Source organism: Scleropages formosus, chromosome 18 (assembly GCF_900964775.1).
Source record: "Scleropages formosus chromosome 18, fSclFor1.1, whole genome shotgun sequence".
NCBI lineage: Eukaryota > Metazoa > Chordata > Actinopteri > Osteoglossiformes > Osteoglossidae > Scleropages > Scleropages formosus.
Genome location: NC_041823.1, coordinates 14,099,054 through 14,119,544, shown reverse-complemented (window position 1 = coordinate 14,119,544; position 20,491 = coordinate 14,099,054). Strand labels below are relative to the sequence as shown.

Genomic DNA, 20,491 nt, shown 5'->3' with positions numbered 1-20,491 from the left:
TGTGTCATTTTAGAGAGAATTTTATTTAACATAATGTGAAAAAGAAACTGACATAAAAAACTGTAAAACCTGATCATTATTGCTGAATAATATAAAAAATATACAGTGAACTGATTTATGATCATCTCTGTCTTCAGCTGCTTTATTGTAAATCATTCATGTTTTTATGAGGTAGAAGCTTTCTAGAGGTTTACCAGAAACAGCATTAATGTTATGTAGTAAACTTATGGAAGTTTACTAGAAGTTGTCTCAAAAATGCACCATCACATATCACATGATGGTAATGTATTTCCCCCAGAGGGGCATCATTTTATCAGTAGAGATTTATTTTACACTATTCTAGTGATATATTCATTAAAATATCAGGACAAATGTGTAAACAGGAGAAGATGCATGATCAATTCACTATTTCGCAAAGTGCTGGGATAATATGGGAAAAAAATGCAATTGCATTTACAACCCACTTCTTATTGGGTGGTAAAAAGTAAAACTTGTACTGCATGTTCATAATTTTAGATTGTCATTACAGTTGCTGTAATTTATGCAACCATTACATTTTTCTGAATTGCGTGTTTTTAAAGTCCCCAGTGAAATACGCAACAGCAATGCCCCCATGTCAAAACCTGTGACCCTTAAATCAAAGTCCAGGGTTTTTCTCCTCCATTAAGTCACAAAGCTTGTCCAAAGCCTTTCTCCTCCATATTTCCTTTCTTCTGCTGCCTGTGTGCCTGCCAGCCTCTCTTTATCCTAGGATATTGTTTTGAATGTACTGGCACAGGCAGATGGTGGCCACGCTGCAATGACAACTCTCAGACTCAGGGGGGCAGTCTGAGGAGTCTGTGCGCCCTGGAAGCCGGCTGGACATTGTAAGTTTTACATAGGCTGCACTGTAGGTCAGCAGCAGACGGTAAGCTTTGGCCTGCAGACACAGCAAAAACGACAAAATAAGGACCTCAGATAATAATATATAAAATGAATATATATAACATGAGCCTTAAATAACATACTTAGTACATTTACTGTAAATACTATTTATATTACTTAATGTAATGTAGTATTTATTATGTATTTTTATACATTATATATTACACATTGACATAATAATTAATGTAATATTTTTGCTGTATGTTAATTCACCATAAACTTATATGGTGGGTTTTGAGGTTAGCCACCTAGTAATATTTGCCCTGTGTTTTTTTCATTGAAAGCACTGCTGGTATGTATTGGACCTGAGAAGATAGCGAGCGGTCTGGGACAAGACTGTAGCTCTTGGTGAGCATCTCCCTCTGGTGGCTTTCAGTCCTGCAGCCTCTACCCTGACTCTCCAGCAGCAGGGGCCTTGTTTCCTCAGATCCTCCATCCTGCGTGGACCTTTCCTCCAGGTCATGGTCTGGCATGTCCACCACAAGTCGAAGATTTGACATTCTCCTTTGGAGTTTGTTCTGAATACAGACAAGGTGTATGTAAGCAGTCACTATCCATGTTCCTATGGTAGCAGGTTCCACGGTGGCTCTTACTACACTACACAATGGCATTCAGTTCTACATCGCTGTCCTAAACAATATTCTACCACATAAATTGATCAGCATTTTAGGTTATTTTGCTAAAATTTTGTTTAGCAATCAAATTTGGAAGTCTAAGAAAATTACAGCCAGATGTAATACAGTACACTAGTTGCCAAATTATGGCTGGGAATGCATGTAACTTTCCCTTCTCCAATTGCTGTAACACTTCTAACTAGAATATTGTGGAGTCCTCCCTCATTGATAAGACACACAAAGTACACACAAATTTCAGTTCAGTAAAAAAAAAATTCACTTATCGTGCCAAACCGTACATTCACTTTTTCAGTAATGAACACAAAGGCTGTTTAATTGTTCCATATTAATTTTCTTTTCAAAATGTTTCTTTCTGCTTTTCCCTTTCTCTCTGTCATACTCAGAATACCTTCTGCAAGCATAGTGGCGTATCGACACAAACCTGTAACTGCGCTCCTGCACATTTCTCCAGAGTTTCTGAGAGTCTGGCAAGACATGGCGTGAGATCCCAGTACAGAAAGTACAGCTGTGAAAGGGTTATGGCTAACAACTGGACCGGTTAGTATTCAGGACAGGAGGTCATGGAACAAAAATTAGAGGAAGAGCCATCAGTCTGAATCAAGATGATAACTGAATCAATACACCAATACCTTAAAGCTCTTGTATACTAGTCAGAAAGCAGAGAGATACAGTATACATGACAAGACAGGTTTACATGACATTAAAAAAATATGTATTTGTTTTGTTTTCTAAAAAGGATTCTTGAAGAGTCCCGGTGAAGCGGTGTTCTGAATCATCCAAGCCCACTAGCAACTTGTATTTTAGAAGCGTCTCGTTCACTTGGATCAGCCTAACGTCTGTGTTAATATTGATCTGGGAGAAAAGAGAACACCTTTCATACACCACTAAAACTTTTAAAATCAAAAGATCAATGCGAAATTAAGACAATGAAAGAAACACATTTTGTGTTCGGTAATAAAAAGCCAACTTCACTAAAAAAGGAATTCCGCATAAAATCGGCATACTTGCCTTTTTGCTACTGTTGTTGAGAATGAGTATAATAACAGCGGTAACAATGACGGCAGCCAGGCTGACCAATCCGCAAAAGAGCCAAAAAGCTTTAAGGTCCAGCCGTAAACAGAGGTGAACAGAGGAATACAGGCAACACCACACCACCACGTACACCACCTGCAAGGATTTCAGAACTCTTAACACATTGTGTAAATACTCAGAGAGTGAACTTTACACTGGTACAGCACTGAATGGAAGAGATTGCTGACAGCTGCACAAACATTAAAAATAATGCCAGAGTGGAGCCTTCAGCGTCCTTTGAAATTATAGCCAAAATATGCAATAAATTGCAGTATCACTCACAAATTATCCACTTTTTACTGAAAACTTGAAATTGTGCATTTTATAACTCATTGTTATGAGAAGCATGCAAAGGCAGCAACGTGCAAACAGAGAGAGACTCGCGGGTGCCTCTCACCGGAGCCAGGAAGAACTGGAAGACGGAAGAGCTGAAAAGGAGGTATCTCCGGACAGAGGGGGAGTCCAGCGCTTCCTGAAGCGGTATTTGCAAATCCTCAGGGGGAATCTGGAACGAGACAAATATGTGCGTTTGTCCCATATTGACGCGTGTTGTTTCAGCCCTAAATCTCTTTGTTCCAGAAAACACACTTTTAAAAGATGTTGAACAGGATGGAACTTAGAACTGCCAAAAGGCCCTTGAATAGTAGTAGAGTGACAGTAGGAGTTACAAGAAGCTTGATGTATTACTATACAATGGTAGATACACGCTGGTACACACTGACCTGAAAGCCATCCCTTCCCAGCAGAGCTCTGCACAAGGAAACATCAAACCTTGGGCTCAGCTTTGAGGTACTCGGCACTGCCAACACACACTGTCCTGCAGAGAGAGCAGCCGAGAGACAATGGACTTGCATGATGGAGAAGAAAGAGAGACCAGTGGAATGCGAATGGGTGTACTGTGCTACAGCTCATATGGAGAGATTAAGTTTTAGAATATAAAATACATAGGATGCTTGAACTGGGATGTTTCAGTCGGATGGGATTTACCATTAGACCACTGGAGGACTTCTCTAAATTTTGAATGATTACTGGAAGGGTGAGGTTTGTCAATCTCAACTTCATATACATGTGCTTCATTTTCCAGTGTTATTTCATTCTCCATTGCTGTGAAGGTGTCGCTATAAAATCCTGGGGATTTATGAAAAAGAAAAAAAAAACAGGGTTTTCCACATAAGCAGACGAAGGCAGAAAAATCTGAATAACATTCATGTAATATAGCTGCTCACTATAAGATAAAAATCTAAGAATCATTAGGCCGGTAAGGGATGTAAGGTCTTCACAAGATTTTATTTTTATCATCAGTTGTAATAAACTATCTGAAGAAAATTTTAAAATCTGTGCAAGTCCATCGTTCCACTACAAAGATTGGGCTACAGAAAATGTGGCATCATTCTGGTCAGACATTAAACCAAGGACCCTTTCTTCTTGACAGAGCTTAAGAACTGCCCTAAGACATTTCTGCCACGCATGTACAGTATTTACATTCAATGTATGTGAAAAGGCCTCTTAACAGACATGATGAAAAGGCCTGTTATGTAATCATGCTAACAATTCGTAATTATCAGCAGCACTAAGCACAGAACCACCTCTTACAGGGATCATTGTGCTGATAGATGAATGACTGGGAAAATGGTATAGACATACCTTTGGAGAATTTGAAGCAACGAGAGAACTCCTGAGATCCCCTCCCCCCGGCTCTTTGGGATTGTTTTGTCCTTCAGTGCAGTAACTGGCAGTTGAAAAAGGGAAGAATAGTGGCTGTCAACGTGTTTGGTGCCGCCTGCTGCTCTCTCTGCCTCTGGCACCTGGACCTGTGGTGAGAACTGCTCCAGATTGTTCTCGGGGGCTCCGTGTCTCTCCAGCACACTCCTCTCTTGGCACAGAGCTGTGAACAGTTTCCCTGCTCTGTTCTCCGCCCTCCCGTCCCCCGTCCTCCGCTTCACGTGTCTCGGACTTTGCTGGCAGAGCGTCGCATTTCTCTACGTGAATGTGAAACCTCAAAACTTTCTTCACTTCCGCCTTCCTCTCGCACTACTGCTCCCTGGCTCCGCTCAAATGCACTGCGCTTTTTAGCAATCGTGTTTAACTCTTTAGAATCTGGGCCTTTTCACTGTGCACTCGGGTGAGTTGTTTCAGCCAAAAATCATCCATTAACCCAAAGTTTACCAAATCACTGCGCTTGACAAAGACAATTGTCAAACATGAGCACATTGTGTTTTGCCATCACATAAGAGGAAATTAGAAAACACTCTGAGAGAGCCAAAAGTATGGCATCATTGCATAATGAAAATTCCATAAATTTATCTGCAGTTTCAGATAGTGGGATGAATAAAAATTAGAATTCAGTGTTTTAAGTTTTTTCCTTCTGACTGATCCACTATATGGGAATTTTCAGTGACTCAGGGAGTGGACAAACAGCGATGTCATAAGGTGACTGAAAACAGCAAATGCAAACATTCATCCAGCACACACACACACACACACACACACACACACACACACACACACACACACACACACACACACACACAGAAAACACTAGTGAAATTCTGCTTCCCTAAATCGCCATTGCTACTTCACTCATTTTAGGGCAACTTGCATTGAGGCCCCTCTAGAAGCAGGAATATGAAGAAGTGAAATTAGTTGTTTAAATATCTGTCTGTGGCTCTGGGGTTGGGGAATTTTTGCAGAGTCCAGGGTGGACACACACATATCCACATGGCTGGAAACACTCACATGGAGGTCAAATGTGAGCTGCACACTACACAAATAACATGCCTTTCAAATTAAAGATTAGGCAGGGTTTTAATGTCATTTTTTCATAACACATACAGCACATCTAAAAGTGTCCTTTTTTGAAAACATACTCCATGGTCCTGTTTAAAAATAAACTACTCCATTAGTCTTATGTGGTTTTGATGAACAGGGAAATGTAGGGGAAAAGTAGCTAAGTGACCATTGAATATGTCAAGAATAATGAAAGACACACACACACACACACACACACACACACACACACACACACACACACACACACACTGTTTCAGAACCGCTTGTCCCATATGGGGTCACGGAGCCTACCCGGTAACACAGGGCATAGGGCCGGAGGGGGAGGGGACACACCCAGGACGGGACGCCAGTCCGTCGCAAGGCACCCCAAGCGGGACTCGAACCCCAGACCCACCAGAGAGCAGAATCGTGGTCCAACCCACTGCACCACCGCACCCCCAATGAAAGACACAGTTCTCCTTTTTCTTCGCTGCCATGCACTGTATCCCAAATTACAAGAACAAATGTTCTCTTTTTGAAGGTTATTTCGTAAGATGACAAACGCTCAAGTGCCTGTTCAAGGATATCACAAGAGAAATGTTGTCATTTCCTAGGCACGAGATACTACATAAAAAGCGCACCCTTTACCCCTTGCATTGTTTTAAAGGGTAGAGGTCCCTGAGCGATGAGATATGAATTGCCGGAGCATATACATCTTCATGGGGGTTGTGTTTCAAACAGGACAAGCATTTGGACCATCTGGTAATTCTAATTTTATTCTGTATTTGTGCAGGTGGCACATATTGTTTAACTAAACATATTGGGAAAAGCAGTTTGTCAAAATGGAGATGGTGCAGCTCTGTTTATGTGTGTAGTGAGGAACTTGTGGGATTATTATCTTTACACAGCATATACAATAAACACTGGTTATTGGTGGTTTTTGATGCTTAGTTGAAAGGTTTACTCCTCAGTTCTTTGTGCAATGAGACTTTGCGTATTGTCTCATTTGTGGAAGATTGGTGTTGTGTTTCTTGCAGAGGAGACAAAAGTGTACTCTTCAGTAGGGGGCCGTGCTGTCCTGCCCTGCAGTGGTGCAAAGTTCAGTAGATCCTGTGCAGAGGTGAACTGGGCTAAACTCTGGATGTCTATAGTCCCCGAGCCAGTGGTTTGCTCTGGGAGGGTTGTGACGCCCAGCAAACGAAGCAGTGAGCCACGGCTGGGCGCCGACTGCTCGCTGCATATTGACAACCTGGAGAAGGAGGACGGCGGAACCTACGTTTGTGAGCACAGCGCCGGCAACGGAACTATTTCCCTCCAGCTTCTCAGCAGTACGTCACAATCAAAACATTTCACTCAACATCTATGATGAATTACCTTCACAGAAAACACTTTTGCGCTTCAGTCAGATGAGATCAAACCTGTGGTTTGTGCTCAAAACTGTCATTACAAAGATAGCAATGTCAGATGGAAACAGGAAGACAGGCAGTAGCTGTTATGCATCATTATGAAAGCATTTAATTTCCTTAATTCTTCAGGATTGCATAAAAATGCACATCACTGTTCATCTTCTTAGTGGCTACTAAAGTGTTGATTTAATCTTATCATTTATTCTCTGACAGTTTCAGTAGAGCCAAGCACAGCACTGGCGGTGAGCCATCGAGTCTCTCTGCACTGCTACCTGTCTGCCTTCACCGGTTTGGTTCTTTGTAACCACAGCGGGGTAAAACTCACCTGGGTGACGGAGAGGGGCACCGAGCTGCAGGGGGACAGGTACAGCATCTCCTACAAATCTGCATGCCACACTGTCCTCAGTGTGGTGCTCAGAGCTACAGACCACCAGAGGAAATGGAGCTGTCAGCTGACAGAGCAGCAGGAAGTGAAGACCACAGTGAGCCATGTTACAGCACTGACAGGTAACTCACTGGGTCTCTTTAAAGGACTATTGGCTGTTTGCTATAGTGGGTAGCATAGTAGTTAGAGCTACTGCCTTGGGACCCAAAGGTTGCAGGTTTGATCCCCACCTCTGCTTGTAGTACCCTTGAGCAAGGTACTTACCCTAAATTGCTCTAGTAAAAATTACCCAGCTGTGTAAATGATTGTAAGCATGTAATAATTGTGACCTTAACATTGTAAGTTGCTTTGGAGAAAGGTGTCAGTTAAATGAATAAAGGTATTGGGGGGGTGGTCATTGTGTTTACACTTTACATATGACCTTATGTAGTTCCCTCCTGAAACCCACCAAAAAAGCTTTTGAGAAATAAAGTACCAGCTGGAAACTTCTTTTTTTTCTACAAGGCATTTGGTTTAGAAGTTTCATAAGGAAATTAGGTGCCATGTTTTCCTGGTTCTTCTGCACCAGGACCCAGAGATGCAGGACACTTGTGGGTCGCTTTGATTCTTCTTTCTAGTTTGTCTCATACAATTATTGCCCGGGTGTATTCACAGTTTTCAATGGTTTGGTGTTTCTAGGATCTCTGGGAAATTGTCCAAACCCCATCTGCCAAACGTACTGTATGGAATCTTTTAAAATTTTAGAACGTCCTCTTTAAGGTGTATCAGGATTTATGAACAGCCTGGGATATACACTACAGAATGGACAAAAATTAGTAACTGGGTCTCACGAGGGTATGCAGTGTTGGTGAGACTGAGTCTATAAGACTTGCATATTTAGTGGTCTCGAGATTTATTATAATGTTGGTCTTTGTGCTCCTTGTAAATTTCATTATATTATAGAATGTATACTGTATGTCTGCAGCAGCTTTGTCTCCCAATAATGACCAAACATGCAGTCCTTTCTGCAACCACTAATGCATATTACACATCTACAGTATATTCTTATACATTTTTCCTTGTTTAGGAATATCCCACTGTGATTAAAAATGTATTTTATGGGACAGTTAGTGTTTCCGTGTAACTCTGTCTCGTTTAGATGCTGTGGAGGAGATGTTTGCCTCCGAGGGTCAGACACTGATGTTGCCCTGCACAGACCCAGCGTCTCTCAGCGCAGGAGAAAAGCTCCAGTGGTCCTTGAGTGAGACACCTCTGTTCAGCCTAACTACAGATGGGCAAGTCACAGCCCTGGTCAAAGGGTCCACTCAGGGGCTCAGGATGAATCCGGATGCATCTCTGTCCATCCACGGCATGACGGAAAAGCTCTCTGGGCGCTACTGCTGTTCAAAGCTTAACAACTCAGACAGGATCTCCGTACATAGGATGATTGTTGTCCATCTTCTGACATGTGAGTCATGTCTCAGTAAAAGAGAGAACTATGAATACCTCTCAGTTCATGTACAAACAGAGGTGAAACACCTAATTTAGGGTTTGAGTGCATTTTTGACTTCCTGTTAAAAAACAATGCTAGAAAATATTTGTCTTAAAGCAAATTAATAGCCAAATCTCTATGATTTTTTTCTATATCAGATGTATTTCTTGATTGCCAATTTCTGACCCTTTCAAAACTCTTCTTAGTGTCTCGAGACTCTACGGACAATACAAAAGCCAATTCCAGTTACAGCTGGACCTGCTCCCTTACCTGTGTGGACTCTTGTGAAGACTTGAACTTGACATGGAGTGTCAGTTTAGCTGGCAGCCAACAGGACGGTGCTGTTGACCAAATTAATAAAACCCTGGTTTCCAAGCTCATTCTTCCTGAACATCACACCCCAGGAAAGATAGCTTGCATTGCCTTGAGTGATGGAACTGAAAGAGGCAGACAGGAGTGGACCTTCCAAAGTGGTAAAGGTCTTCTGTGTTTTCTTAGTACAGGCTTTTTTAAATTTTTTTTCTTGTGCAGAATTTGGCTTGTGTGCTTTTCAGCTTGTAATAGTTGTAATAAATGATTACCAGCATATTCTCTCTCTCTGCCTGTTTTAGGGAATAAAATGTTAACTGCTGCAGGACTGCTCCTTCTTGCCCTCATAGTGCTGATCTCTGCCATTGGAGTGGTGCTACATGTGAAGAGACGCCAAGAGACATGTCCAGGTACCTGAGTTTGTTCATTCGTGGGAAATTCTGCCCACTTGTGAAACGCAGTGCATCAAATGAAGTGTATTTAGAAGTACCAGCCAGTCAGACCTGGCTCTTGATGGCCACTTGTGTGTTTTTTTAGGCAAGAGAAGAGCAGAAGTGGTTTGCCCAGTAGAATGAAGTACCCATTATTATATTAAACACAAGTCCTTAGATTTTCAAACAAGAAAATATAGTAAGATTTTGTGTATTTGTAGGCAATAAATGAGTGGGGGCACAGTGGCCCAGTGGGTTTGGCCTGTGCCTGCTCTCAGGTGGGTCTGGGGTTTGAGTCCTGGTTGGGGTGCCCTGCGATGGCCTGGTGTCCCGTCCTGGGCGTGTCCCCACCCCGTCCAGCCTCGTGCCCTGTGTTGCTGGGTTAGGCTCCGCCTTGACGCAACCCCGCTTGGAATAAGGTCTTTGGTCAATGTGTGTGTGTAAATGAAGTTCTGCCACATTTTTCTCACCTGTTTTCTTGTACCAATTTCAGTGTATACTGTGCATGATGTATAGTATATTGAAATTATTCAGATAGACGATGCAGCCAAATCAACTGTAATGAGCAGCTTCCAAGTTTGCTTAAATTTCAAACTACACAACTAACGTAAACAACAAAATTTCAACAACTTGAAAAATAGTCCTTTTCCCCCACAAGTAAGATATTATTATTAGTATTGTAATATCATTTTTTCTCTTTTCAAGGTACTGTGTATGACAACATTGGAATGGTAAATATTATGTATGAACTAATCAACCAAAATTCACTAACCTTCTCTTCTACTAAATTCCTACTTGTTTGTATATTTCTATTCTCAGTGAAAATTCCATTATATTTCCGCACTGAGGTGGTAAAAAATGTGTAAAAACAACAAGAAAGAAAAATATTGATCTATTTATTTGCCAGATGATTTTCTCTAAAGTAACATACAACTCAGTGCACATGAACTATGTTCACAGCAGCATTTTGTGTCATTCTCTATGAGTGCTTCATTATGACAGGTGTATGTATTTACCATGTGAATCTCTTTTCCTAGCAGGCTCATATTTATGAGGATTGTGGAGAAGCCGTTTCCAGAAGAGCTCCGCTCAGGTCACAGACTCAAAGTCTAGAGACAGCACAGTCACAAATAAACACTCTTTACGTCCTGCAGTCAGATGTGAGCTGAACATACAACATCTAACTCCTTTACTCTTTTCTGTTTGGCATTAATCATCTTTATAAACAAGTTGTTTCAATATATTGTGTCCTAAGAAAAAACTGTAAAAAAAATTGAAATCAGGAAATTACTGTGCTTAAGTAATTCTCTCATTGGCAAGACAGAAGGGGCAGTAGGTGATGTAGTAGTTACCACCTCCTGCGGTAGATCCCTTCAGCAAGGTGTTTACCTTGAATTGTTCCAGTAAAATTTACTCAGCTATGTAAAAATGGATGAATAAGTTTAAGTATCTAAAGCCTGTAAACTGCTTTGGAGAAGAGTGCAAGCTAAATAAATGTTTTTAAAAATTGCATTTGTCTGTGGACTTTATGAATAACTGTTTGCCTTGTTGACAATTCTATTTTACAGTAGTGTGAGCGTGATGAAACATTTTGAACGAAAAACCCAGAATGAAAAAAATTTCTTTAGCATTATGTATAGATTCTACAAATATGCTCTATAATTTTGCATAGAACAAAATTCACCTACAAGTGTTGCTTGTGTGTCACTAGACATCAATTCTCGGCCCATTCTTTATGTTTCAGACAGCATGTACAAGTGTTCCATCAGATTTATGCATTTTGTAAATAAATAAAATTTATTATGAATAAAAAGAATAAATATGTATTTTTATAAGAGCCACCTACCTTGTCACATGAAAATTAAATTTTTTCCAGGATGGATAAAGACTTATTTCATTGTTCAAAATAAGAATAAAGAAGAGGATGTAATGGTTCTGCCAAAAAGAGTGCATCTTTATTTCCATATGGGTTTCATAATGTAAAAAAGCTACAACAACAAAGAAGAAAACTTAATAAGATCTTTAATTAGCTATATTCACAGTCTAGAATGACTGTTTCTGTGTAGAAGAAGTTGATGCTTCTGGGTGACTTTGTACATATAGGCTATCTTGTGTCTGTTTTCAAGTGTGCTGCTCTGTAAGAAAGAAAAGTAAAAATTATACAGCAGTCCTAAAAACAATCCTGTATTTTTAACTGTTAATTGCAAAATGCTTAGGTGCAGTGTTACAGTGTATTAGTTTTAAATTGTAGCAACCTACCACAACACCTATCTTCGGAGTAAGCCAAGGTATAAAACGTGTTCAGAACTACAAATAACACAACACAGTCATAAGCAATATCATCAGGTTGAAAAAATAAAAAGCATATTTCTAACAACAACAACCAACAGGGAGATGAAAACAAACATCTCCAGTTCTTTAAAAATTGTTATGATGCCTGCTCACATCCGTATCAATGTCCCTTCTGCTATGTATCTTATGTTTGGTGGTATGGCAGCTAAAGCTGATCCCTCGTAGCTCCTGAGAAAAGGTTCAAGTTGGCTGGAGCTGTATGTGTGTTTTCATGATGTTTACAACCCAAAGCTGTGTGGAAAAAGCCCAAAACACATCTCTTCTCAGAAGGAGCAATTTAGAGTAAGCACCTTGCTCAAGTGTACTATAGCTAGAGGAAAGATTCAAACCAACAACCTCTGAGTCCACAGACAGCAGGTCTGACCACTATGCTATGAGCTACCGTGCCTACCCCCTTACTCTAAGTTCATAAATGTTACATTCTATTTTGATTAAAAATTCAGCTGATACATAAGGATTATTCTTTGTTTCAAAATCATGAATATGATCAAAAAGCTGTTTGCCAATTTATTAACCTATTTTACTGTAAACTTAATATATAGTACTTCTGAGCATTTGACCTCTTGTCACTGAAATGAAAAACACAACGTTTGAGATCTCAGATAAAACTGTGATTGAGTGACACTTTAAAGCGCTCACCTGAGTTTCGAATGTCTACGTTGGAATAAGGACTCTCCTGAAGATTAATCATATCTGTGGAGAACAGAACCGATTTAGGGTCACTAAAGTTTTTGTTGCCCACCAGCTGTGGTCATGCGATGCTTTGTTCCAAAGGCTCTTGTTCCATACAGTGTCAGAGGGGTCTTATGCTAAGCGCTGTACCATTGGTGTGATAACTAATTCTCAAATGGATCTTTAGCTTTTCATTTTTTCAATTTATAAGATCAACCCCTTTCCTTCCTGCAATCATTGTCATGTATTTGTAGTCATCAAATCTACTGGAACTTCATAAAGAAGTTTGCGATGAGCACTGCTCTGAAGCAAAACAAATGTAACTCAGTGGTACCAAAATTCCTTGATTCTCTTGCCCCTTTGTATCGCAGGAAGCAGATTATCAGCGCCGCTGCCACTGCAATGAGACACGTGGACAACAGGAAGACCAGTGTGACAACCATAGCCCCACTGCCTCGGTTCCCACTGTCCTCTTCATTGTCTCTGATAGCTGTGTGAGGAAACATCAACATGGCTGGATACAGCATTAAGAACCTCCACACCGTGGTACCGCTAACATAATAGCAGAAACGCATATCAGAATTGTTAAAATTTCTGATGTATAATAACGTAAATAGACTTGTGCAGTCACTCAAGAGTGTGGACATTACTTTACAAATTACACAATTTAAAAAATACTGCAGTGACATAAATTATGTTTTTTGTAGAATAACTGGATTGTGTTGCCCACAACACAGCTTACTTGTCGTTGGTGTTATATTTGTGAGATCCGTAATAACTGTCACCGGGCCGGCTGTTGTGATGGCTGCTGACTGAGATTCTGTAAATCACAAATACATAAAGATGTAGAAATATGCATCCGTCCAGCCGGACGACTCTTTCAGCTTTACAACAGGAAAGCGAAACAGAGAGACAAATACACAATGCGAGGATGGCTTGGCAGACTGGTGTACACACAGTTGGAGATGGTACATAGGGCTACAGGCAGTACTAGAGCAAAGGAATGATGCTAACAGATGAAAAGTAAACAAACCTCTGACTTCAAGCCTCACTTCATAGCAACTTTGAGTTTTCTGCGTGTGCAGGTCACAGCGATACCAGTTGGTATCAGTGTCTGTCACTTTTGACACATTTAGGGCTACTTCGCCCTCCTGGGGATTTCCACTGAATCTGACTCGTCCCTGCAAGACCTGTTCAGTAGGACCCACGGGTGCTGACGGAGGATACCGAAGGATGACAGTCCTCTGCTTCCCTGTGACCAGCTGCCAGCTGACCGTTACATTCTTGACTTCCTCTGCAGTAGGTCCAGAGGAACATGGTAGCACCACATCAGCACTGGGTGGAACCATTACAGGGGTCAGAACCTGGCATTCTTGACAGGGAGAAGGAACACGGATGGTGTTCAGAATGAGATCCTTTTGCTCCACAGGAGGAGGCAACAAGGTGAGGACATCGGACTCATTAAGTGGTGAATATGAAAAATAACATCCCCAAAATTTACTGCAATAGCAATTTAGCGAAGAATGACCAGAAGGGCAACACGTAGGCATTTTTTTCACCTGTGATCTTGACAGGGATGTTGGTGACCATTTCACAGTCCCATCCTTGCCAGACAACACATCTATAAAGCCCAGAGTCATTCTCCTTCACCTTCTGCAGGGAAAGGGAGAAATTTCCTACTGCCATTCCCTTCTCATTCCAGGAGAAGACAGCCTTGGTGTCCTTGACTAGAGCCTGCGATGACTTAGGCCACTCCAGGATTACATCTGGCAGAGAGTTTTCTGCCGTGTGTTTAATCCATTTCATTCTGAACTGGCGGGCTTCTTCACGGCGGAATGGAAAGTAACATGGCAGTTCAGCTTTTTTCCCCAAAGTAGCAGATATCACAAGTGTTTTGGTCGTTTTACAGGAATCAGAAAGTGTGCCTTGAGAAAAAGAATGAGGAAGAGAGATGTTCATAACGTCTTGTGGTAAGACACCATCTTTGTTATCTTAATAACTTGTGTGGAGCCTTTTCATTGACTTTTAATTTCTCTCAGATCAATCTCAGCTTCATTAGCATTTGTTACACTTGCAACTTCCAACATATTCAACAAAATGATGCATATTACTAATTGTATTGATAGTAGAGCCAGGACAAGGCCTTGCAGATTCCATGTTTTTCCAATTTTACCTTGTACAAAACAGCTAAATTACTACAATCTCACTGGTTTAAAAAGAATTTTACAGGAAAGATGCATTATTCTGTTGTAGACTTACCACAATCTGTTATAATAAGTCACTGAATTTAAAGCAGTGCAGGAAGCTACTTACTGCAGAACTGTGGGTGAAGGATGAGCATCAGGAGAAACAGTAAAGATGTCAGAAGAGACAAACAGAGGTCCATTTCTCAAGCTGCCGTGTGTCCAGTGTGCGACTCATTCAGCTGGATCTATCACATTGGTTAATGGCGAGGAAGCTGATAATAAGGCACCAGGTCCTCCTCTCAGTTCTGCTTCTCAGTCCTATTGCTTTCAGTATGAATAAATATCATAAGGAATTTTGACGTAACACATCAATTCACTTCTGTTGTTGTCACATTGCTTGAAAAAGGACTTTGAAATATTATTCCTTCACACATTAGAATGGGTTAAAAATATCATACACTGATTGCTTTACCTTTGGACACTTGCTTGTGTTTCTTGGATTCACCAGGCAGGGACACTGCTGACTGAGTACTAAGACGTGCTGGAAGAATTGTGGCCGCAAACACAGGGGAGCCGGGCTTGTGTACTTCTGTGAGACACCGAATACCTGCTAAAAATGCAACTTTGTTGTCAGAAGCATACTAAGGATATATTACTCATTATTCTATACTTGCTTGCGTCACCTTTATGTTGCTAATTCTTTGCCAGCAGTAGTGGAACACAGCTATACCTTAGTTTGAGGGCCATGACCTTAACATTTCCAGCTCTTGCATAACTCTGGTGTTATAATTATGGCTGTTTGGTGTAGTGGGTAAGGTGCCTGACGTGGGTAACAATGGTTTGTTGTTCAAATCTCCTTTAACTAGAGAAGCCCATTTTAACAAGGCAGCAGGTGACCTAGTAATTAGAGCTGCTGCCTTCAAGTCCGAAGGCCCAACGTTTGAAGGGTACAGTTAAGGGTTTCTTTACATTGTAAGTTGCTCGAGAGAGAAGCATTAGTTAGATGGATAAAGAGAAATGTATTCATAGCCTCATGACAGTTCACCCTGTTCAGCCTATGCATCTACTATGCAAGAACTTAACTGCAATTCCTGTTCCTTATTTGAAACACTCTTAGAAATAAGGCCTTTTTATTCTTGTTGTCATAGGGAAATGGTGGGTTAAGCTGGTGTCTTGCAGCTTCTGAGCAGTGCAGCGGACACGAGGTTTGCACATTTCACTGGATAATGCAGCAGCAAACCACTTTCACTTCTCCACTGCCTGGGAAACAAGACGAGAGGACACTATGTATGGGACTCGACTCGATGGCGCTTCCGTCCGTCCATTCTACTCATCAGGACTTCCTTTCACACCTGAAAGAAGAAAAGAAAGTGGCAGCTGTTGGTATGAGCACAAAGTGGCAGACTAATAACAGCCAGAGACCTCCCTTGAGCCCTTCATCATTGCACATGTACTGAAGTAGTAACTGAATCATGCCCTGAATGAGCTACTGTTGAGGGCATGAGTATAGTTCTGGGCTGTGCTGTTTGTCTCTACTATAGATGTGAATGAACTTGATGGCAGAAATTGGATTTCTGAAACATTTTTGACACACATTGCATGTCAGAATATATTTTAACACTGCAAAGGCAAATTTTAGATAATTTTTTTCTCCTTTCTGTATCATCACTTCCTCCGTGAACAGGGAAGCAGTTTAATAAAAAAAAAAAAAAACCACCCACACACACACACACTTCATGTGTCTCTGCACTTGCATCGCTTTTAAAGGCTGTGTTAGATGGTGTCTGGCTAGTGACCACACCACACACAACCAAACAAACTGCAGCATGAACTTCCTCTATCCTCAGCTCTATATCTACACACACCACAGACATGTTCAGTATTAGAGTTTAACCCTCTCCTCGTTTCTCTACACTTCCTCTGTTTGTTCTGCCCTTTCTTCACCGGACGGACTGTCGGACATGGACAGACAGGGTAAAAACACTTGGTATCTTTAAATTCCTCTATCATCCTCTGCCACGGCATCTGTGTTGGTTTCTTTTCTAAACCTCCTTTTTGACATGTGCTCATGTGTCTGTATGCAGCTTATTTCGTGAAGCTCAAATTAACAAGCATTTGCACTGCCTCAGTTTCGTATTGCACTCACCTTGTTTTGCAACAGTACTGATACATTTAAAAACAAAATATGAAAACCACACTTAATGCTTAAACAATTAAATGCTCATTTAATGATATAACTTTGTATCACCAGAGTGATGCTTTAAGGTATCTAAGGAACTCGAATGTGTTTTTAGTATCATCAAGTTCAATTTTAAGAATCATGAATTTCAAAGTCAGCTATGGGTAACTGATGTTGTCATCACTGAAAAGTATAGATTTGATTTATTCATTGTGTAACTGAACTCACTTCGTGTATGAAAATGTTTTTTCAAATTATGCTGCACAGGATCATCGTTTAAATGTGAACGTACATGCACTAATAATGCAACTTGGACTTTTCCTAATGTTTCGTAAGTCTTTAGTTAGATTAGTATTATGGTTATATTGCAATATACAGCCATGCATTGTTATCCAATGTTCAGTGCACTTACTGCTAGGCTACATTTGCAAATATTCACCCTGTTACTTAGGTTCTTCACTGCTATGCCTCTTCCATGTATTACCATACGTAACGATGTACTGGCCTGGTTTTAGCAACTGACACATTTTGGAAAATCAGACCAAATAAGGAAGTGAGTAGTTTCTGTTCAGTTTACGTTTCAAAAGCTTTTGTTGTTCAGGGATGTGTTCTATTTTCTGCTTTCTGTGTGTGTGTGTGTGTGTGTGTGTGTGTGTGTGTGTGTTCATGCCTAAGACAATTTTTCAGCAATATGGTTTCTGTGTGTATTTTGTGGGTAGTTTCTACATATCTTTCTAGACATTCCAATAATCTTTCAATACCACACTATTTTGTTTTAGGTGGAAAAGCATTTGGAGCCCTGAAATCCAAGCAAGAAGACAAGCTGAATGCAGTTAATGAGGTGTGTGCCTTTGCTAATCTGCCATGAAGCATGTTTAACACTAGTAACACACAGTCTTAAGCTATTTTGTGTCTAAAAATACTGGCACCTTAAAGGGCAGCATTTCAGCATCTGTCTATTTATGTCATGGTCATAAACGAATGACTGAAACTTTGAATTACTTAATGATGTCAGTGGCTTGAAAAAAGACAAGTGGTCTTGGCTAAACTAAGACTTAACACTGTCATTGCAGAATTTTTTTCTTTGTGCTTTTTAAGATGTTTCTTAATGATCCCAAATATGCAGACGAAGAAGACCTTAACTCCAAATTGGAATCCTTTAAAAGTGAGTCAGAGACGCTTAAAAACACTTAGCAATCCAAATTTCTTCTGGTTTCACCCAAAACCTGTCTGTTGCATAATTATGATGGGAGCAATTACTATTAACTTCTGTCCTCAATCCCAAAACAGTGGATCCCTGGCATTAAAAACTGCAGCCTTATTGTCATATATCAAGTCCTTAATTGGCTTAAAAGGGTTCAGTTTTCAACTTGGTACATTTATTTTAATTTATTGTTGTAGAGATCATAACTGCCTCTGGTGTTTTTCAGATAAATACATGGAGTTTGACCTAAATGACCAAGGAGAAATAGGTAACTTTGAGAAAATGTGATATAGTCATGTGCATGTGCTTTCCAAGGGTCCCCAGCTCTACTCACATACTGTATGTAACCCTAACCCTAAACATCAGATATTTTAGTATACAAAATGCACTACTCACTCAGTGCTCTTATAATAAGGAAAAAAAATGATGTAACAGTGAAAAATAAAAACATTGTGTAACAGCTGAGAGTTTTCTTTACTATTTGAAAATATTAATTTTTCTCTTTTTAATTTTTCAAAATCATATTGCCCCCCCAATTGTCTAACCTCAGATATGATGGGACTGAAGCGTATGCTGGAGAAGCTGGGAGTAGCCAAGACTCATCTTGAGCTCAAGAAAATGATTTCAGAGGTAGTAGGAGGAGCCTCCCGTGACACCATCGGCTATAGCGACTTCCTCAACATGATGCTGGGCAAAAGGAATGCCATCCTGAGAATGTGAGTCTGAAATACACTGCGCACACACACATAATACCAGATACCAGTGTTATTTACATGAATCTAATCATTCATGAGTTTATTTAAATGTGTAAATACAGTGGCTCAATGGGTAGCGTTGGAGCATCACAGCTCTAGGATAGTGGATTTGGTCAAGGGTCTGAATCTATCTTAGTGTGTGTCGAGTTTGTGTCAGTTTCTGCCATGTACTCCATTTTCTCCCACATCCAAAGACACCAGCTCTAGGTGGACTGGTTACTCTAAATTGCCCTTTGTGTGTGTATGTGAATAGGTATGCGGATGCCCTATGATAGACTGGTGTACACCCTACGCTTACAAAATAGACCACTCTTACCCTGCATTGTGTAAGCAGTTAATAATACAGAATTAAGAAATTTATTTATGATATCCAGTAAATCCACTTAACTTTGTTAACCTCTGCTTGCTATCTTAGATCTATGACATTATTTGACCCTGTGATAAATACACAGACACACACACATTGCCTGAAACTGTTTACCCCAAGTGGGGTCAGGCCAGCCGGAGCTTAACCCGGCAACACAGGGCGCAAGGCTAGAGGGGGACGCTAGGACGGGACACCAGTCCATCACAAGGCACCCCAGGCAGGACTCAAACCCCAAACCCACTGGAGAGCAAGATCTGGACAATCCCACCACACCACTGCGCCCCCCTTGTGATAGATATATTTTTTGTCAGTTTCATCAAATATTTCTGGGAAAAATGGTTGCCATTCATTACTTTGAACTGGACAGATTCTGCAATGCTGTAATACTCACTGCGGTATTTTTAATACCACAAAAAAATCTATTTATGGGAGATGTGCAAAGTCTTCAGTGTTTTCTCATACTTCTTCTATTTACAGCATCTTGATGTTTGAGGACAAAGCAAAAGAACAAGAGTGTAAGGAAACTGGTCCACCACCACGAAAGACATTTTCTGATCTGCCATGAAGTCAGCCCAGGGTGAACGTTAAGGCCCCGCATGGCAACACCGACCGACTGGAAAAGATCTAGAATCATTTATGTTACTTTAATAACCTCAGACAAAATCAGAAACAAAAATTGACATGAAAGTGTGTCATGAGTAGTAAAAATTCAGAATGAGATCAACTGTAGATACAGTTTTTTTTTCTGAAATACAGATAATTTCAGAGTATAACCAATAAAGTGTTGGTCTGAATTCAGAATCTGTAATGAATGTTTTTTTCTTATTCTAAAGAATATTCTGCCAAAGGTGAGTTAATTAATTCACAAAAGAAATGACTGTGTCAGTTTGTGATAAGCCAATAAACACACTTGGGTGACTGAAGTAGAGAAAACCTGGTGGCATTGATTTGATTCTGCAGTACTGGATTCAGACAAATATACGTTAATTGTAACTGGGTTTATCTCCATTTTAGAAGATAGCTCTTCGTTAACTTAACAGACTACATAAATTTCGCAGAAATTATTTACAAATAATCTGGACAGTTCAGATGGGTATAATTACAGAAAATTTACCCCAATGCCCAAGTGTCAGGTTTGATACAGAATATGTTGACATAGAATATTTACACAAAAATTTAAATATCTATTATCAGGCTGATATTCCTAACTGAAACATAAATGAAAGTTCCTATTATTTTGTGCTACTGTATTCACTATTAAATTAACAAATGACTGTTTTTATTCAAGAAACAACATCAAAAATGTGGACTGAGTTCAGATTATGATGTTAAAACTGGTATGAAGGTCATGCAGAAAAACTGAAACGTTTTACAT

General features: G+C 40.3%; 4 protein-coding genes across 7 annotated transcripts; 2 read left to right on the top strand and 2 right to left on the bottom strand.

Annotated features, from left to right (window-relative positions):
* Nucleotides 1-120: 120 nt before the first annotated feature.
* Nucleotides 121-7,209, bottom strand: LOC108927334 (transmembrane protein 268-like). Of its 2 annotated transcripts, XM_018740580.2 has the most exons (10): nucleotides 7,131-7,209; nucleotides 4,275-4,359; nucleotides 3,618-3,758; nucleotides 3,353-3,447; nucleotides 3,028-3,135; nucleotides 2,568-2,726; nucleotides 2,301-2,411; nucleotides 1,981-2,064; nucleotides 1,230-1,442; nucleotides 121-919 (listed from the first exon to the last, which is right to left on the bottom strand). In XM_018740580.2, exons 3-10 carry the CDS (start codon nucleotides 3,730-3,732, stop codon nucleotides 743-745), a joined length of 1,062 nt encoding a protein of 353 aa, XP_018596096.2. In that variant the 5' UTR covers nucleotides 3,733-3,758; nucleotides 4,275-4,359; nucleotides 7,131-7,209; the 3' UTR covers nucleotides 121-742. The 2 variants fall into 2 exon arrangements, with proteins under 2 accessions (XP_018596096.2, XP_018596095.2); XM_018740579.2 differs by lacking the exon at nucleotides 7,131-7,209 and having other exon boundaries at nucleotides 4,275-4,654.
* LOC108927348 (uncharacterized) lies at nucleotides 5,968-10,636 on the top strand. Its single transcript, XM_018740608.2, has 8 exons — nucleotides 5,968-6,161; nucleotides 6,437-6,727; nucleotides 7,019-7,312; nucleotides 8,329-8,637; nucleotides 8,868-9,134; nucleotides 9,273-9,380; nucleotides 10,107-10,132; nucleotides 10,439-10,636. Exons 1-8 carry the CDS (start codon nucleotides 6,119-6,121, stop codon nucleotides 10,568-10,570), a joined length of 1,470 nt encoding a protein of 489 aa, XP_018596124.2. The 5' UTR covers nucleotides 5,968-6,118; the 3' UTR covers nucleotides 10,571-10,636.
* Nucleotides 10,637-11,514: 878 nt separating this feature from the next.
* On the bottom strand, nucleotides 11,515-14,052 carry LOC108927409 (uncharacterized). Its single transcript, XM_018740679.2, has 7 exons — nucleotides 13,985-14,052; nucleotides 13,459-13,797; nucleotides 13,168-13,245; nucleotides 12,760-12,915; nucleotides 12,393-12,446; nucleotides 11,661-11,708; nucleotides 11,515-11,536 (listed from the first exon to the last, which is right to left on the bottom strand). The coding sequence occupies exons 1-7, from the start codon at nucleotides 14,013-14,015 to the stop codon at nucleotides 11,523-11,525; spliced, it is 720 nt and encodes a 239-aa protein (XP_018596195.1). The 5' UTR covers nucleotides 14,016-14,052; the 3' UTR covers nucleotides 11,515-11,522.
* Nucleotides 14,053-15,979: 1,927 nt separating this feature from the next.
* Nucleotides 15,980-19,962, top strand: LOC108927394 (allograft inflammatory factor 1-like). Of its 3 annotated transcripts, XM_018740663.2 has the most exons (7): nucleotides 15,980-15,994; nucleotides 16,581-16,585; nucleotides 17,570-17,631; nucleotides 17,889-17,955; nucleotides 18,221-18,262; nucleotides 18,545-18,710; nucleotides 19,594-19,951. In XM_018740663.2, exons 4-7 carry the CDS (start codon nucleotides 17,889-17,891, stop codon nucleotides 19,679-19,681), a joined length of 363 nt encoding a protein of 120 aa, XP_018596179.1. In that variant the 5' UTR covers nucleotides 15,980-15,994; nucleotides 16,581-16,585; nucleotides 17,570-17,631; the 3' UTR covers nucleotides 19,682-19,951. The 3 variants fall into 3 exon arrangements, with proteins under 3 accessions (XP_018596179.1, XP_018596177.1, XP_018596178.1); XM_018740661.2 differs by lacking the exon at nucleotides 15,980-15,994 and having other exon boundaries at nucleotides 16,396-16,585; nucleotides 19,594-19,962; XM_018740662.2 differs by lacking the exon at nucleotides 15,980-15,994 and having other exon boundaries at nucleotides 16,402-16,585; nucleotides 17,864-17,955.
* Nucleotides 19,963-20,491: the final 529 nt, after the last annotated feature.

Coding starts and splice junctions, on each gene's coding strand:
- LOC108927409 (XM_018740679.2), bottom strand. CDS start 14,015: ATGGTCACCAACATCCCTGTCAAGATCACAG. Junction 13,798..13,984: donor CATCCCTGTCAAGATCACAG/GTGAAAAAAATG, acceptor CTCCCTGTCAAG/AATGCCAGGTTCTGACCCCT. Junction 11,709..12,392: donor CGTAGACATTCGAAACTCAG/GTGAGCGCTTTA, acceptor TGTTATTTGTAG/TTCTGAACACGTTTTATACC.
- LOC108927394 (XM_018740661.2), top strand. Junction 17,632..17,888: donor AGCTGAATGCAGTTAATGAG/GTGTGTGCCTTT, acceptor GTGCTTTTTAAG/ATGTTTCTTAATGATCCCAA. Junction 18,711..19,593: donor AGGAATGCCATCCTGAGAAT/GTGAGTCTGAAA, acceptor TTCTATTTACAG/CATCTTGATGTTTGAGGACA.
- LOC108927334 (XM_018740580.2), bottom strand. CDS start 3,732: ATGGAGAATGAAATAACACTGGAAAATGAAGCACATGTATATGAAGTT. Junction 3,448..3,617: donor AGTCCTCCAGTGGTCTAATG/GTAAATCCCATC, acceptor CTCTCTCTGCAG/GACAGTGTGTGTTGGCAGTG. Junction 2,065..2,300: donor GCTTCACCGGGACTCTTCAA/GAATCCTTTTTA, acceptor ACCCTTTCACAG/CTGTACTTTCTGTACTGGGA.
- LOC108927348 (XM_018740608.2), top strand. CDS start 6,119: ATGGGGGTTGTGTTTCAAACAGGACAAGCATTTGGACCATCTG. Junction 7,313..8,328: donor CCATGTTACAGCACTGACAG/GTAACTCACTGG, acceptor TGTCTCGTTTAG/ATGCTGTGGAGGAGATGTTT. Junction 10,133..10,438: donor TGTATGACAACATTGGAATG/GTAAATATTATG, acceptor CTCTTTTCCTAG/CAGGCTCATATTTATGAGGA.